Raw genomic sequence first — 19,581 nt, forward strand, 5'->3', positions numbered from 1 at the left:
AGTCCGAAAAGTGAAGTGTGCTCTGATTGGCCAGCCATCCAGTGCTTTTTGATTGGCCGAATTTCTGAAGCGCATAACGGAAATGTTGTGGACCTCACCATACTGTGATGCGTGTCCCAGTCAAAACACTGCACAACAAGACAAAAACAATAGAACCCATTACAAACAAGCCATTTTTTTTTAGCTCTAAACCAGCGGTTCTCAATTCCAGTCCTCGTGCACCTAGCTCAGCATATTTTGAATGAAAAAGGAAGTGCAGTAGTTACGACAACCAAAGTTAGAACAGCTCAGATACAGGAAGAGAAACTTACACAATGGCCGCACAACCAAAGACAAAAATACTCTACATTTCATTAGGTTTTTGGCTTATTATAGGTGAGTATTAAATGTTTTGAGATTTGTTTTTAATAGATCATGTTTATCATCTTGTAATGGCACAATTTATGCTCAACTGTTTGTGTTGCTTGCATTGTATTTTCTGAGAAGACCAAACTAATTTAGATGTTATTTATTATAAATTTATGATATAATAATGATTTGCATGTTGTTTGTTTAGGTGTTGAATGCTACGATGCTTGGACAAACCATATATTAAATGTTCAGACTGGAGGATCTGTCACCATCCCATGTCATTATGACAAGAAATACACACAGCAGAAGAAATGCTGGTCCTCAGATATTGGTCAAACATACACAAACACAACAGAGCAGAATCTGTCAGTAATTGATCATCCTGATCAGAGTCTCTTTACTGTGACTATGAGAAACCTGCAGGATGAAGACACTGGAGATTATCGTTGTATTGTGGACATTGAAGGAATAATGAGCAGCACATATGAGGTTTATATCAAGGTTCAATCTGGTAAGAGATTTTGTATTAATTTAATAACATTCTGAAGTTAAATATGTGTTTTATCATCTCAAATGACCGCTGTGTGTGTGTGTGTGTGTGTGTGTTCAGCTCCTAATGTGTCTGTGGTGAACAGCAGTGTCTCTGGACATGAAGGTGGTGATATCAGTGTTCAGTGTCTCTACAGTTCTGGAGATCAGAATAAAGTCAAACGTTGGTGCAGATATAAAGATCAGAGATGTTACACAGTGGGGAGGACTGACACATCCCAGAATTCATCAGTGCAGATCAGAGATGATGATGGGAGAAGATCCTTCACTGTGCTGATGACTGGATTGAGACGGACTGATTCTGGCTGGTACTGCTGCTCTGCTGGAGGTGTAATTAATCCTGTTCAGCTTACTGTAACGGAGGCAGAACCAGAGAAAGAGAAAGACACGTCAGTATTCAAACATTTCTCAATAACGTTTCTCAGAATCATCTTTGTGGAATGGATCTATAATTGTCTGCATTTGGTTGTCATGCACTATTTCTTCATTTTCTTTTCCCTTTTAATCTAACAATCTTTTCTTCATTGCAATCATGATTTGTCTTTTCTGTGTTTTTTTTTTTTTTTTTTGTTCTAAACTTTGCAGGGGCCCATTTCAATAAGGATGTTCAACCAACTCTGAGTTTAAACTTGAACTTGAGTTGACTTACCCTGAGATGGGAAACTCTTGAGTTTTCGGTTACAGAACAGCTGAAATTAGTTGGTTTAATCAACTCTAAATTGACTGACTCTGAGTTAAGCGCGTGCACCACAACTATAAAAAGCCATTCTTAATAGAGTGCCGATATTATGATTCACCATGGCAACAGCTCCCGCCAAAAAGCCGTCCGCATATACTTCAGATCAATACAAATGTAATTCATATCAGTGTTATAATATCACAGGTGAAAACTGGCAGAATAATGAACTAGTAGCTAATCATTTTTATGGTATCTCATGGGCAAAAAATATATATAAAAGAACAATATTAATAATAATATTGCATAAATGCATTTTTCTTATTTTACAAATGATCTGCCAATAGAGTAAGAAAAATACGGCAGCGGCTATTTACACTAAGTAGAATTAACATACTTTCTTAGCGATAGATCTTATTTACAGTAGGCTAAGTGCAAGTAGCTCTAGATGCTATTTACAGAAAAAATGTACAGTGAAAATTTTGATATATTCTATTTACCATGTAAATAACCAGTGTAAATAATTAGATGCTAGTTATACTTTATGCAGATACATTTGCACCTCAGTATTGTTATACATTAACAGGATGCAATAATAACAGATTGTAAATTATTATATTTATTACAATTATAAATAGTTGTAGCATTATTAAACAATAATTAGGCACTTTACTTCCACTTTTAGAACATTTTGTTGAAATTTTTATTGAAAATAAATTCTAATGTGTAGATTTTACAGTAGATTTTCTCTTAGTAATAGACACTCAGAATAATCTTGTTTTCCATTTGCATTAAGATAATTTTATTACCACAATGACATATAATTTTAGTTAAAGTAAAATTAGATCCCCCAGGAAACAAGACTAAGTATCTTATATGATTTTCTTATATATAAAATTATATCTTTATTATTTTTTTATTTTAGTTTTTATGTTTGTACTTGGGAAAAAAACACTTAGTAAGAAGAGCATTTTTCTAGTGTGCATCACTGAAGTTTTTAAAAAGGGGGAGGAGACCGAAAGAAACTTTCGTATAGTGAAAGTATGAGTATGACTCTGAGTATGAGTTAGCTCTCTTTCAGAAATGAGCTTGATTTACCTTGCTTTCTCGGGTTTGACAAACCTCCCATTCTTAAACAGAAAACCTAGAGTTTCCCTCATTTCAGGGTTAACATAATCAGAGTTTTCACTTAACCTCCTTTCTGAAACGGGCGTCAGAAGTGCAACAGGCGAACATGACATCACAAGAATATTAATAATAAAAATTAAGTCATTGACAAACCACAAAGTACTACATCTGTATTGTTTAAAATAAATAAAGCTTAAACTAATTCTACGACTATTAGGCTAATATATTAAAGATATTTCTTATTTTCTGGTGCCAGTTATGCAGTTTAATTAGTTCCACATAATTAAAAAAAACTTTTGAAAAGATTTTAAAATGTTTCTCTTTTATTTTCACAGAGATAATGACCTCCTGACTGTGTGGCTTCGAGTTTCAGCTGCGCTTCTGCTCTTACTGATTCTGATCAGTGTTTTCATCTGGAGACTGAGACGGAGACCCAGTCAGTTTGACCTCCAATTTATTTCTTTTTTTTATTAATTTCATTCAATTCCATTTTTAAACATATTTCAAAAGCTCAATCTCTCTTTCTCTCTCTCTCTCTCTCTCTCTCTTTATATATATATATATATATATATATATATATATATATATGTACATTTTGTTAATGTAATGTTGTTGCTTCTCTATTTTTTTTTTTTAAATGAAGAGCAGGATGAACACCAAACCAGAGAGAGAAAAAGCAGCACAACCACTGACCCAGTAAGTCATTTACTTTATGAGAAACTACTTATGATAATGTTTGTTTGACAAAATCAATGTTCAGTTTGGCTTATTTTTTTAAACCATCTTTGACATCTTTAACATTCTTTAAATTCAACATTACTTCAACATTAATTCAGAATTGATATTCTATTCTGTAAGTGCAATTTTCTGAACTGTTTTATGGGACTGTTTTATGTCCACAAAATGTAGATGTAACTCACATTTGATTCATGCTTCAAAACAGTTATTGTGCCAGTAAACTGGTAAGTGCCAACTTAAGTTTACTTCTCATTGTGTAAGCCACACTGGTCAAAATATTTGGATGTTTATTTAACATATCATTTTTATTTTATTTTTTGTTGGCACTGACTACCAACTGTAGTACACAGATATCAGTTAGATGGTTATTCCTTTTTTGAAACTGACGCCTGCCATGGTGTGTTTCTTATTTGTGTCTGTGATCAATTACATACCTGGATCAAGAAGTCACTGTCTGACACTGTATGGTACATTTATTTTTCTGCAGCAGTGTTTTACATTTGCATATCCATTTTTATATATTTCTTTCATGTGAAATCATGTATAGTGAAGAGGAAAACAGCCACAAATTGACATGCACTGGGTTTGTGAACCTTTAGTTTATTAGATGAGTCACATGTTGATTTTCAGTATTGTTTTGTGTGAAATGCAGATCTACTCTAAACCTGGGGCCCGTTTCACCACGGAGGTTCAACCAAATTTGAGTTTAAACTTGAACTCTGAGTTGACTTACCCTGAGATGGGAAACTCTTGAGTTTTCGGTTACAGAACAGCTGTAATAAATTAGAAAATAAATTCTAATGTGACATGTGATCGTCTCAGTATGTAAAGGTGTGCTCTTGTCCTTCAAGGCAGCTTGAAGTAAGCTTGTGTTACTGAAGTACCGTAATTCCTCAAATAAATGGAGTTAAGTGAGGTTAACTAAAGTTCGGGAGCAGGGCCACGCCTCAAACAAACACCTGACTTCCAAACCTCCATATATACCGGGCCACCTCATACCGCTCTGCTAGTCTCGTTCTCGAGAACCCACCCTTCCCTCCCTTTCTCATCCATTCAGCCAACCTTATCCCACATTATATTTCTATCAGGTTGTATCAAGGGGTCCTCATTGTCTGGCCTAAATATACGCTAGAGACGGTACCCCCACCCTGAGTCTCCCTGAGCCATCAATTCAAGATGCCCTGATCAACCTGACCATCATCCCATTCCCTCGACCCCTTCATCCTCTTTCTACTCTTCCCCAGCTGCATAGCTGGTTTGTGGCGTGGTCCTAGCTAGTGAAAAACCGGTAGTCAAATAAACGCCGGGCCTCTGATAGTACAAATCACCGCGAGAGCTTTCAATATGCGCGCCACTGAGTGGCGTCTGTACTTCCCGGTCAGAGAGCACCTGTCCATCAAAAGCTCACTATCCAATCAAAATAGATCACTGTTAAGCCCGCCCCCACGAGAGGTTTGTTTCAAAACACCAAACGAAACACTGTGAATCGTGAGCGAAATCTGAGACAATGAATTCAGAATCCACGATTAGCAAAAACGAATCTTTGAAAAACATTAACAAAAAATGAAGCATATTCGAAGAGCCTGTTAAATTTGTGCGACTGAGTTCATTTTTTCTTCTTTTGTAATGGCATATTTTTTTTATAGTTTCTGAAAAAGTCACATTCAGTTTTATAAAGTTTCGTTCATTTTTATTGAACCAAATGTAATTCCATAGCTTTGTCGGGTTTTACAAACCTCCCATTCTGAAACAGAAAACCTGTTTCCCTCATTTCAGGGTTAGAGTTTTCACTTAACCTCCTTTCTGAAATGGCCCCTGTAGATCTGTCATATACAGCATGACCAGACAAGCATTGATTGGATTAATTCATACATAATTATATATCCTGTTTATTATACAATCCCTTTCTCAACAGGATCCCGTTAATGACATAATCTACTACAGCACTATTGATCATGATCCTGGGAGTGAAGCGATGAAGTCTCCAGCAGGTGGAGCAATAAACAGCATAATATACAGCACTGTGGCTCCACACTGACAGCAACAGCGAGAACAACACAAGAACAAAGACCAAGAGAAACAATCAACAGCAGCAGAATGGCATCACAACTTTGTTTTTTGTATTATATTATTGCCATTTAATTTGGTTACTGTAAAAAATCTCTTTAAGTTTACTTGTACAGTGCTCTGTTGTTTGCATTAATACAAACAAGGTCCGCGTACATTTTGATCATTTCATTTCCCATTTAGAATTCAGTAACGAGTAATGGAAACATGGCTCGTAGCTGTTTATTAGCATAATATTTGAATCAGATGTTGCTGGACTCATAATTTGTGCTGCTGCGAATTGCAAGTGACCCCTTTAAATTATTTCTAGGTTATAGTATTGTATGAATATTGTCCCACTGATAAATACAGTGCAAATAGTTCAAAAAGTGAAAAAAAAATCAATAATAGACTGAACAGTTCCATGATAATATGTCTGTAACATCTACCAGTCTTGTCTTTTAAGTCAAAAGGCACTAGGTATGTGTATGTGTGACATTAATAAATAATTGTGAAAATGTATATAGTTAAATTTATGAAATAAATTAGTAATATTAGTTTTAATACATACTAAATTGAATAATGTTTCTATACTTAGTCTTCTGTTACACAAAACTCTTCAGGAACTTTGGATAGGCCTGCAACTTCTGTGATGACTAAATCTTCAGATCTGAATTTAGGGCACTGCCTTGAGATCTCCATCCTCCTTGCACCAACACACTCCTGCAGCACGAGGTGAACACAGCTTCTTCAATGATAGCGTGGTGGGGGGGTTGTGTTTATTTGGGGTACCTTAACTTTGCAGGACAGAGGCCCTCCAGGAGAACAACTGAGAGCCCATGAAATTAGCTCTTTACATTCAGTGCATGTGATTTATGAACACCTGGTACATCTTAAAATATAGAGCTCATGAAACATAAAAGTTCCAGATGGACAAACATTAAATGCATAAACCACGGTGAATAAACAATATCTTAAAATAAATTTGGAGGTAGGTTGAAAAAGCCAGAATGGGAAGTTTTAAGTAGTTTTACAGATTGAAGTGTGAAGTTTATTCTTGTACACAGATATGGCATATTCATGGCAGTACACATGAAATTCATGTATATATTTGTCATTTAAACTGATGTAAACAGAAATCCTGTCATCCGCTCTAGTGGACATTAAGCGTTAAGGCCTTCATTGCTCGGGTAACAAAAGTCACTAGGATTTTTTGGGAAGGTAAGTCTGACCATTTATACAGCAACGAGTCAGACACAAACATCATGATTCGACCAAACAGATGAAAGCATCATTTCAGCGCCGCCAACAAGTGAGAATGAAATATTGAAGCCTTAAACCGATTTGTAAACACCAAATGACAAAATGAGATATCGAGCCTAAAACTAATTTTCCGTTTGTTAAACTAAACGGAAAAACTAATGAACCAACCATTTTTCTATTTCTCGTTACTGAATTCTAAATCGGAAATGAAATGATCAAAACGTACATTGACCAAACAAGCATGGCTAAAATGAAAATCAAAAAAAAATAATTAAAAAAGTATTTTGCAGTTGTATGTGTCTCAGGTTACTATCCTTGTCCTATGCCTTATTTTCTAATAAGTATACACATCTTTTACATGCCGTCAACAAAAGGTCTGCTCATTCTGTATAAAAGTATCACAGACATTGTGGTGAGCTCATATGTATGTATCGGCCTGCTGCCGTTGCTCTCTGTGGTCTACGCTTATCAGCAGTCAACAGCACTGTTAGTGGAGCAGAAGTCAGTGTTTCTGCTTGAATGTTTAAGCACTGCTTTTGTTCTTATGTTTTTGTGGTTGAATTCTCACATTATTTTCTTTTTTGCTCAGAAGTTCAGCACACACATATATATATATATATATATATATAGTGGCGAATATGATATCAAACAAAAGACATTTTATTATGAAAATACCAGCATATCTGCATTTACAAAAATGTATACTGTAGTCCACTTGTTAGTAGCTGCACAAACATGTTCATACAGCATAGCTTTATAAGAGTAAAAAAATGGATCAGATATTAAAAATGTCTGGTAAAAGTTTCTATTTTCAAAATATTTATGATAAAAATGTAATACATAATTAGGGGTTATTTTAATGACTTTTTTTATTAGATACGTTTTGCATTGTTTTCTCACACTTTAATATTATTTTCTTTTATGTCATTTTTGTTTCCAAATGTTTTGCTGTTTATTTTGTTAATAAAATTTTCCTTTTTTTATGATTTATTCCAACCCCCTTGAACCCTTTCCCTCAACTCCACCCCATTTTATTTGAAGTGTTTTAACTCAATAATATAAACAGATAAATGAATTATTAAATGTAAAACAGGACAAATTGTGAAAATTATTGAACAAGCAATAAAAAAACAACAACTAACATTTAAACATTACAGTTTGTTTGCTTAAATTGTCACAAGGAATTGATGTTGATAGTGTTGAAATTATGCAGCCAAGTGATGATATCTCAGATCATTTACATTACATTTAACATTTACATTTGATCATTTAGCAGATGCTTTTATCCGACTTACAAATGAGAACAATAGAAGCAGTCAGGTCAACAAGAGAACAACAACAGTATACAAGTGCCATGACAAGTCTCAGTTAGTCTAGTATAGAATGCATAGCCAGGTGTTTTTTATTTGTTTTTTTTTAAATAAAAGAAAAAAAAGACAAGAAAAGGAAAAGTGCTAGTGTTAGTTGGTTAAGTGCAGGCGAAAAAGATGAGTCTTTAGATGTTTCTTGAAAATGAGTAAAGACTCAGCTGTACGAATTGAGATTGGGAGGTTATTCCACCAGCTGGGCACAGTCCAGGAAAAGGTCCGTGAGAGTGATTTTGAATTTCTTTGGGATGGCACCACAAGGCGCCGTTCACTTGCAGAGCAAAAACTTCTGGAGGGCACATAAGATTTAACCAGTGAGTTTATGTATGTTGGTGCCATGCCAGTGGTCGTCTTGTAGGCAAGCATCAGTACCTTGAATTTGATGCGAGCGGCTACTGGTAGCCAGTGAAACCTGATGAGAAGAGTAGATCATTATTTAGTTTTGTGCAAACTTCATATAGCCAAAATTGTAAATTCTACTTCTTGTTACAAGTATGGTAGAACCATCACTTCTACCACAAAATACTGCTTTTTAAGTTATCTTCCTGATGTATCCGAATTCCTTAGCATATCCAAAACCTCAGAACAACTTGATGATGTAACAGAAACTATGGAGTCTCTCTTTTCTAGCATTTTAAATACAGTTGCTCCTTTACTCTTATAGGAAACCAGTCTGACACCATGGTATAATGAGCATACTCGCACCCTAAAGAGAGCAGCCTGAAAACTAGAGGTATTTCATTTTGCTTGGTGGGAAAGTAACCAATCCTACAGAAAAGCATTAAAAACTGCTAGATCCGATTTCTTTTCTTCTCTTTTAGAAGAAAACAAACATGACCCCAGGTATTTATTCAATACAGTGGCTTAATTAACGAAAACTAAAGCCTCAACAAGTGTTGGCATTTCCCAACATCATAGCAGTAATGACTTTATGAACTACTTTATTTTTCTAAAATCGATACTATTAGAGATAAAATTGTAACCATTCAGCCGTCAGCTACAGTATCGCATAAGACAGTGCACTATTGATACACTGAGGAACAGTTCCACTCATTCTCTACTATTCTCTACAATTTTATTCCTTATTAGAGAAAAACAGTATTTGTGAGGATTTCCAATCAGGATTTAGACCGTATCATAGTACTGTCACGTACGGGAACACAGGAGACGGAAGATCCAAGTGTTGTGTGAGATTTATTGGGGTAATCCAAATCAGAACAAAACAATCCGGGGTCGTAATAGAACATCAATCCAAACAGAAGTACTGAGACTGCTCTCCTTAGAGTTACAAATTACCTGCTCTTATCATCTAATCGTGGTTGTATCTCTCTAGTTTTTTTGGATCTTAGTGCTGCGTTTGACACTATTGACCACAACATTCTTTTGCATAGACTTTAACACTTTGTTGGCATTAATAGAAGTGCACTAGCATGGTTTAAATCTTACTTATATGACCGCCATCAGTTTGTAGTAGTGAATGAAGAAGTATCATATCGATCACAAGTGCAGTATGGAGTACCTCAAGGCTCAGTACTAGGGCCGCTACTCTTCACGCTTTATATGTTACCTTTGGGAGATATCATCAGGAAACATGGTGCTATATTTCACTGTTATGCTGATGATACTTTTTCGCGGCCCGGTGAAACACCAATTTGAAAAACTAATGGAATGCATAGTCGATATAAAAAACTGGATGACGAGTAATTTCTTACTGCTAAATTCTGAAAAAACAGAGACGTTAATTATAGGGCTTTAAAACTCTGCATGTAATAACCTAGAACACTGTCTAAGACTTGATGGTTGCTCTGTCAGTTCTTCGTCATCAGTTAGGAACCTAGGTGTGCTATTTGATAGCAATCTTTCCTTAGAAAGCCACATTTCTAGCATTTGTAAAACTGCATTTTTCCATCTCAAAAATATATCTAAATGAAGGCGTATGCTCTCAATGTCAAATGCAGAAATGTTAATCCATGCATTTATGACCTCAAGGTTAGATTATTGTAATGGTCCTTTTCCTATTTGGCGCCTAAACTCTGCAATAACCTACCTAACATTGTTCGGGAGGCACACACACTCTTGCAGTTGAAATCTAGATTAAAGACCCATGTCTTTAACCTGGCTTACACATAACATACTAATATGCTTTTAATATCCAATCCGTTAAAGGATTTTTAGGCTGCATTAATTAGGTAAACCAGAATCACTTCCCATACACCCGATGTACTTGCTTCATCATTAGAAGAATGGCATCTACGCTAATATTTGTCTGTTTCTCTCTTATTCTGAGGTCACCGTAGCCACCAGATCCAGTCTGTATCCAGATCAGAGGGTCACTGGAGTCACCCGGATCCAGTACGTATCCAGACCAGATGGTGGATCAGCACCTAGAAAGGACCTCTACTGCCCTGAAAGACAGCAGAGCCCAGGACAACAAGTGCCCCAGATACAGATCCCCTGTAAAGACCTTGTCTCATCAGGACAAGACCACAGGAAACAGATGATTCTTCTGGACAATCTGACTTTGCTGCAGCCTGGAACTGAACTTCTGGTTTCGTCTGGTTCCTTGCCGCTGTCCCCTCTGGCTTGCTAAGTTGGGGTCACTTCATTTACAGCGATATCGTTGAATTTTATTGGAAATAAATGCACAGACACTATTTAAACTGAACAGAGATGACATCACTGAATTCAATGATGAACTGCCTTTAACTGTCATTTTGCATTATTGACACACTGTTTTCTTAATGAATGTTGTTCAGTTGCTTTGACGGAATGTATTTTGTTGATAGTGCTATATAAATAAAGGTGACTTGACTTGACTTGACTTGACTTCAATTGTGTTCATAGTTGTGTCAATTTAGTGGCTGATATTGAAAAAATGTCGGTCAATCAGTCGCAGTAAATGGAGAAAGTCATCTGCTCAGCCTTAATATATTATATCTTAAACATTTTGACAGAAATTACATTACTGTCAATACTGCTTGCATATATTCACAAATCAAATTAGAGCCCATAAAAAAGTTATTTGTTGTTGCTAGTGTGAGATTACATGGCTGCATCTGGCTAATTTTACTCACCTGTTGGTGCTTATGTGGTTTAAAGGCGATATTTCTGTTCTTCCTCTGAATCAGGAGGAAACAGACACACTGCAAGAAGTGACCAGCTGCTCTCATGCACATGCACTCTGCTATAGACATGATTTACCCGCTGATTCTCTCTGGGATTTTGCTTCACATCTCAGGTAAAACACTTAAAACGCATACAATTCTCCTTTTAGTGTTATTAAACTATTGCATGATGTTATGTTAAACTTGCATTTTGAAAATTGTTTAAGTTGAACTTATTTGAGCTTTTAATTCTTACGTTTCGTTTATGTGCAGATTATGGATGCTTTCATTTACATTAAATCTTGTTCACAGATGAAGCTATAATACATGCACTGAATGTCGGAGTGAAATCTGGATCACCTGTAAATATTCCCTGTCTATATGATAAAAAACATAAAGAAAACCGTAAATACTGGTGTAAGGGGACATATTGGATTTCATGTGAAATATTGGCATATACAAATAAGCCAGGAGAATATTCCCTCACTGATTATCCAGCCCAGAGTATTTTTACAGTGCAGTGGAAGAATCTGAAGACCTCAGACTCTGGATATTACTGGTGTGCTGTTGAGATCGGTGGCTCTCCAGATGACGGGTATTATTTGAATCTGAAGGTGCAGTCAGGTAAGAATATTTTTCCAAATTCCAAATTATTGTAATAAATAATGTTGCTAGGTAATTCTATAAATTATATAAAAGGTAGTTGTTGGATTATATGTGATAGATATTTTTTTCTGTAGCTGAAAAAAAAAAGGACAACGTGACAGGGCAATGACTATGGCCTAATGTGAACCGACGTGAACAGAATTTATTAAAATGCGTTTAATTAATATGTTTTTTTTTTTTGTGACCTAATATAAACATTAATTAAGATTATATAATTCCTCTGAATGAATCAGATCACAGACACCGTGCCGAAACGTTCAAACGGTAAGTGTGCTGATGCACTAAAATAAAAACCAGCTCAAGAATTAATTGGACCATTCTGTTTTTAACTCATAACCAACTTGTAAAAGTCGTTCTGGATCGGATTCAGGAATGAAGATTATATATGTTTTTTGTGTTACAAGTGTGATAATACAAAAATTAACCATGATTTTGTTCTAGTAAAACGTAGTAACCATATTATTTATTTATTTATTTTTATTTATTATTTATTTTTTTTGAAGGGGGCATAGCCTATTAAATTATATGATTTTTATAACCACAAATACTATTTATACTGTGTATAACCATGCTTTTATATATATACATTATAAATTAGTGTACATTTTATTGAAATCATAAAGTATTTACTATAATTTATATGAAGACAGTATTTTTTTAGTCAATTATGGAACTCTTCCCTTACGAAAATGAATCATGTGATTTTAATATCTATCTCTCTCTCTCTCTCTCTCTCTCTCTCTCTCTCTCTCTCTATATATATATATATATATATATATATAAAATGAATCATGTGATTTTAATATATCTATCTATCTATCTATCTATCTATCTATCTATCTATCTATCTATCTATATATATATCTATATATATATATATATATATATATATATATATATATATATATATATATATATATATATATATATATATATTAAAATCACATGATTCATTTTCGTAAGGGAAGAGTTCCATAATTGATTTAAAAAATACTGTCTTCAGATGAATTAAAGTAAATACTTTATGATTTCAATAAAATGTACACTAATTTATAATGTGTTCTGGAAAACAATAAGCCATTTGATTTAAAAATCTTACTCTAATCTTTTGCTGTCTGTGTCCAGCTCCTGATGTGTCTGTGTCGAGCAGCAGTGTCTCTGGACATGAAGGTGGTGATATCAGTGTTCAGTGTCTCTACAGTTCTGGAGATCAGAATAAAGTCAAACGGTGGTGCAGATATAAAGATCAGAGCTGTTACACAGTGGGGAGGACTGACACATCCCAGAATCCATCAGTGCAGATCAGTGATGATGATGAGAGAAGATCCTTCACTGTGCTGATGACTGGACTGAGACGGACTGATTCTGGCTGGTACTTCTGCTCTGTAGAAGATCTGCAGGTTCCTGTTCAACTCACAGTCACTGAACCCAAAAGAGGTAATATCACAAACCACTCTTGCCATAAGTGATTAATTTTATTAAAACTCACATATTTTTGTTTCTTTTCAAGCATTTACAACTATTCCAGCAACTGCACCATCTGACTCGGAGGCAGACATGTAGGTGAAACATACTTGAGCATTTAAAAAATCAGTCACATCCAATGCTTTTCTAGCCAGAACATTTTAATGTGACATCACAAAAGTAAAAATCAAAAATGCTAAAAATTAAAAAGGCAAAAACGTTCAGTTTAGGTGCAAATATATAATAAACAGTAAGGAACCGTTACACAGAGTTTATCAGACTGAATGCCTTTATCAGACTTCTTAGGAACAGTAATAATTAATTAAGATATGAAATTTAAAAAATCAATAATTTATCTGAAAAACCATAAAAGCCAATGTAAAATACTCTGGATGCGCAATATACTATTGAAACCCATTTCTGCCACATAATAGATCATTTTTTGGTAAATCAAAATTATGATTATGATATAAAATGTCAAAATTATGAGATGAGGGCTAAATTTGACGTAAAAAGTCAACATTATGAGATAAAACTGAAAATCTAAAACAAAACTAAAATTTAAATTTATGACAAAAATAAATTGAGTTGGAAAGTTGACATTTTGAAATAAAAGTTGAAATTATGACATACATAAGTCATAGCTTTGTGATTAAAAGTTACAATTATGACAAAGTCCAATTTTCGAGATGAAAAAGTTATAATTACATACAAATTTTCTACTTTTCATGTAAGAATACTGATTTGCCAAAGAGTGTATTTTCTTGGAAATGGGCTTCAATAACAAACAGCTATAATGATGACATTAATAAACTTGTTTCTCCATTTCTGCTATTTACAAGAGCTATGACATCTGATTCAACACCTGAGACAAACAGGTAAGTAAGTGACAAAGTGAGTGAGTGACATGACGTTCAGCCAAAGTATGGTGACCCATACTCAGAATTCGTGCTCTGCATTTAACCCATCCAAAGTGCACACAGAGTGCTCAAGGCACTCTTAGTCGTCTTATTGCCACCCCGAGATTCGAACCCACAACCCTAGGGTTGGGAGTCAAGCTGAAACCCATCGATCTCTAACAGTAGTCTCAGAGACTGTTAACACTGACATACACAGCAGCACAGATGAGCAAAACAAGTAGATATTTAAGGCATTTTCTTAAAATGATATCTCTAAATTACAAAGTTTTACCAGGTTGAACTGCTGTTCTTAAGATAAAAACAAATATATCTCTTCATCACTGCTATGCTGATGTCACTCAACTCTACCTCTCATTCAATCCTGATGATCTGATGGTAGCTGCTCGCATCTCAGCTTGTCTAGCAGACATTTCTTGCCGCATGATGGACCATCACCTTCAACTCAACCTTGCCAGGACAGAACTGCTTGTGATTCCAGCAAACCCATAGTTTCATCACAATTTCACCATCAAGTTAGGCACATCAACCATAACTCCTTCAAAAACAGCTAGAAGCCTTGGAGTTATGATTGATGATCAGCTGACTTTCTCAGACCACATTGCTAAAACTGTCCGATCCTGCAGATATGCTTTATTCAACATCAAGAAGATCAAGCCCTTTCTTTGGGAACATGCTGCACAACTCCTTGTTCAAGCTCTTGTTCTGTCCAGGCTGGACTATTGCAATGCTCTCTTGGCAGGTCTTCCATCCAATTCTATCAAACCTTTACAATTAATTCAGAACGCGGCAGCAAGATTAATTTTTAATGAGGCAAAAGAAATACACATCACACCTCTGTTTATCAATTTGCACTGGCTTCTAATAGCTGCTCGCATAAAATTCAAGGCATTGATGTTTGCCTACAAAACTACAGCCACTGGCTCTGCACCCATTTACCTAAATTTGTTACTTCAGACTTATGTGCCCTCTAGAAGCTTGCGTTCTGCAAGTGAACGTCGCTTGATTGTGCCATCCCAAAGAAACACAAAGTCTCTTTTACAGTCTTTTAAATTAAATGTTCCCTCCTCCCCAACTCAATCCGAGCTGCTGAGTCCTTAGCCATCTTCAAGAATCGGCTTAAAACACATCTCTTCCATCTTTATTTGACCCTCTAACTTTAACACTCACTATTCTAATTCTATTCTTTAAAAAAATCTAACTACCTTTCTAACCTTTTTGTATTCTATTTTATTTTCATTTATTATGCAACTGTGTGTGTGTAAAGACCTCTAACACTTACACTATACACACACACACACACACACACACACACACACACACTGTATGTATATATATATATATATATATATATGTGAGTGTGTGTGTGTGAATGTGTGAAGACCTCTAACACTGGCTTGCTCTATTCTTTTTTTATTCTATCGGTTTTCTTTTTAGATTATTAAAAAACCCACCCTCTGTGTACGGTGTTAACCTAACTGAGAATTGTTATAGCACTTATAGATCATTTCTCTTTTGTTGATTTTGATTGCTTTCACTGTCCTCATTTGTAAGTCGCTTTGGATAAGAGTCTGCTAAAAGACTAAATGTAATGTTCATCCCTACAGGTCTGATGTGGTTCTGGTCACGTGTTTGCTTTCCATGTTTATGCTGTTACTGATTGTTGCTCTTGTTGCCATAGTAACCTGGAGGCGGAGAAAGAAGCTGGGTGAGTTTCTCATAAATAGACATACAATATATTTATAAAAGAGATAAGGGACTCGAGAGGCATCCAACCAGTTCATCGTCTTTTTGCAAACACATTGACCACAGACTGATTAGACTGACCAATCTGAATCAAGCATTCCAGAGCGCTCTATAAAATAAATAGTATTTGATACTATTTGTGTATTTTATTCTAATTAAATTATTCTAATTTTGGATTCACAAATAATCTATCAGTGAACAGTTCTTAGAAGAAGCTTTTGAACAAAAATTAATAGAACATGTTTTTCACTTGAAATATCTTTATGTGGAATGGAAAGATTCAATGTATGTGTAGCGTGGCCACAGACGAGTAAATGGCACAATGAATAATAAACAAGAATTAATTTAATGCTGACTACGCCACCCTTTCATGTAAGGGGAACTAAACATGGACACACAGGTTCGTTACCATGGAGGGCAGAGACATGGGCATCATAATACAAAATGTTTATTAAGTTCACAATAATCAGACAAGACACTTTGAAACGACCAGACTAAGATATAACTCAATGGGTTAAACAACTACAACTCAGTACAACACATGCATAATAATAATGACTAAGGCTTAACTGTAGCAGGGTAGGCCAGCCCTAGTGATTATTCTTGACCCACGCACACACAGTGAGATAAGTGATCACACACACACACGCCACCACTAGGGTACTAGAACTAGCCTCCCTGCTCAGAAACCTAAAACACAAGAGAAAACAATTAATCAAAATACAAACAAAGTTATACCAGAGCCTGATTGGAGACATATGGCATTCTTAAATTACAAATAAACAAGATTCAGCTGAAAATCAATTGTCACTTAAAAAGATACACAAACAGAGGGTTTATAAAATTACAAAATAAGCCAAATCAAACATAGCAAGAAACATGTAAATAAAAGAAACCAATACAATAAACAAAGCAATACACAAACAGTATAAAGGAAACAGACAAATCTCCAAAACCAAAGAAACCACTCAAACATGCTTCTACAAAGCTGGTAATTCTAGGATGGGAGCCCAACACGTACAGTGTGGAGTTAATTGGAGCAGCTACAGCCAAGAGTGGGAAGGACAAATAAACAAACACACAGCAAAACAGCAACATCGTCGTAATCCTGTTTAATGAAGGAAGTGATTGCCCCAACCCCCAACAGGACAGAATGCTCCCAAAGATAGTCCTGCTAAAAACAATGATTCATTAACTTGTCAAATTTACTCATTAAGAAAGAGTGAAACTATACATAGCAGATTTTGGTCATCAGGAGACAAGTTATACAGTTGCTCACAGCACAAGTCTCAGTTTATTTGAAGATGAATGAACTCAAACCCAGCTGGAATGGGAGCATGGAAGTTACAGCGAGTCCAAACTCCACGCAAACACTGAAGTCAAACTAAACCTACCCGGGAATGATGGCAGCTTTACACACCACCGCAAAGCAGATGATATTCCAGCTACAATAAATGAATTTGGTTAATTGATATGCCAGAGGTCTTGCAACATTAGCCAAACGGCTAACAACATACCTTTAAGCAGAACCACCCCTCCCCACACGCACGCACACACATGCACACATGTGCGCGCACACACACACACACACACACACACATCAGTATCAGCAGTACCATGTTCTGATAGGCTGTCGTTCTAATTACAGGGGAGGGAACTTACCTATGCCACATATGTTAACAGAGTAAAATATAATGGGATTTAATCTTCATATCTCACTTTGACAGAGAGAGGACAATTGAGAGAAGGGCATTTCAACAGCACCAGAAATACAGTAAGTATTTTATTAATATCTCGTGCAATAAAGGAAAGTCTTCAGAGAAGAACACATTCACCCAAAACTCATTTACATTTACTGAGATGCTGATTGTCATGTGTGTTTGTTCACAGTCTTCTGCCTCGGTGGATGATAATTCAGTGATTTACAGTTCTGCGATTACCTTTCGTCAAGCAGTAAGTGTCTCCTCTTGAGATTTTTGTTAAAGTGATGTGCAGTTTTGACAGGGATTGTATGTGTGTAGTTCAAAAGGGAGATTAGTTTAAAAATTATGACTATTTTTGCGTATCCATTATGTGACACTTGTGGCACTGAAATGACACACTAAGTGTTGTGATGCAGAAATGAGATTCTCAGAGCTGATCTTGTTTCTTCACAGCCTTCTTCATCAGTGAATCCAGAAGCTGAAGTGATCTACAGCTCTGTGAAATAAACTCTGAATGAATTTATGAGAAAGTGGATGTCAATAACTGTAAATAATTGTGAAGGTTCAGTGCTTAACATATGTAATACTGTGAAAGCAAAATTAATTATTCAACGCCTACTGTACCTAAATAATTTTGAAGTACATTTCTGAAGTAGATATGCATATTACATTCCAGGTATATTCCAGAATGAATTCATGACCAAATCAACCCTTTATAAAGAGTTGAAATATTCTGTAACGTTTCTTCTTGTGCTTTCTTTTAAATCGACATTAGGCCTTCATAATTTGGGGGGTAACTGTAAATGCAGTTTTGTTAGTTGCAATGAAATAGTTTTTAAAATAAGTATATTTTTAATATTACATTCAAATGTACTTTTATTCGTTTCAACTGCACATAAAAAATGTCTGCATGAAATAGCTTATGCTTACACACTTTTTTAATATCTTTTCTCTATGTGTGTGTAGTGCCATCTGCTTGACATTTGTACCTCTACATAAACATAAGCGATATAATTTTTATGCATTTCTTTGTTTGTTCAATAAATACTTATGAACATTTATTAAAACACATAGTTCATCCAACTTTTGTGTCGTCCAAGAATCATCTCACATGCATGATTGTCATTGTCAGTGGGCTATTTAATATCTCAGTGACATTTCCACACATTTTCTAACATTTTAGCTTTAGTTTTGAAAAGGATTTCTCACACCTGAACATCCTGAAGTTCCACAATCAGCATTTCTTTACACTTTTGCACAATAATTCATTTAATTATTTGCCATAGTAACCAGCAATGGTTGTCTGTAATGTCGTATAATTGTGTGTAGGTTAAATCAGTTAATTTATGTTTTTTTTTTAAACACACACACACACACACACACACACACACACACACACGTTTGTTTTTCTGAAAAGTGGGGACATCCCATTGGCGTAATGGTTTTTATAATGTAGAAACTGTATATTCTATCGCCCTTCACCAACCCTACACCTAACCCTAACCCTCACAGGAAACTTTGTGCATTTTTACTTTCTCAAAAAAAAAACAAAAAAAAAAACTCATTCTGTATGATTTATAAGTGTTTTGAAAAATGGGGCATGGGTTATGTCCTCATAAGTCACCCTCTCCTTGTAATACCTGAGTCATACCCATGTCATTATACAAAGTGTCCTGATATGTCACAAAAACATGCCCCCCCCCCCCCCCACACACACACAATGGCATACATATGTTATATCACAGAAGGCTATAGTCTATCATACTTAGCATCTTTCTTAAACAATTAGCAAACAGAGTCATAGAAACTTTAAATCAATACAGAAAAGCCTACGAATCAGTGACTTGTATTTATGAAGATGAT

At 35.3% G+C, this 19,581-nt stretch overlaps 2 protein-coding genes across 2 annotated transcripts; both read left to right on the forward strand.

Annotated features, from left to right (window-relative positions):
- Nucleotides 1-227: 227 nt before the first annotated feature.
- On the forward strand, nucleotides 228-5,870 carry LOC113082656 (polymeric immunoglobulin receptor-like). Its single transcript, XM_026254200.1, has 6 exons — nucleotides 228-375; nucleotides 557-862; nucleotides 962-1,289; nucleotides 3,040-3,140; nucleotides 3,348-3,400; nucleotides 5,358-5,870. The coding sequence occupies exons 1-6, from the start codon at nucleotides 315-317 to the stop codon at nucleotides 5,478-5,480; spliced, it is 972 nt and encodes a 323-aa protein (XP_026109985.1). The 5' UTR covers nucleotides 228-314; the 3' UTR covers nucleotides 5,481-5,870.
- Nucleotides 5,871-11,310: 5,440 nt separating this feature from the next.
- LOC113082662 (CMRF35-like molecule 5) lies at nucleotides 11,311-18,229 on the forward strand. The gene is made up of 8 exons (XM_026254206.1): nucleotides 11,311-11,356; nucleotides 11,694-11,846; nucleotides 13,014-13,325; nucleotides 13,399-13,447; nucleotides 15,951-15,977; nucleotides 17,743-17,789; nucleotides 17,906-17,968; nucleotides 18,172-18,229. Exons 1-7 carry the CDS (start codon nucleotides 11,311-11,313, stop codon nucleotides 17,923-17,925), a joined length of 654 nt encoding a protein of 217 aa, XP_026109991.1. The 3' UTR covers nucleotides 17,926-17,968; nucleotides 18,172-18,229.
- Nucleotides 18,230-19,581: the final 1,352 nt, after the last annotated feature.

This window comes from Carassius auratus, unplaced genomic scaffold, assembly GCF_003368295.1.
Source record: "Carassius auratus strain Wakin unplaced genomic scaffold, ASM336829v1 scaf_tig00036640, whole genome shotgun sequence".
In the NCBI taxonomy this organism is placed as follows: domain Eukaryota; kingdom Metazoa; phylum Chordata; class Actinopteri; order Cypriniformes; family Cyprinidae; genus Carassius; species Carassius auratus.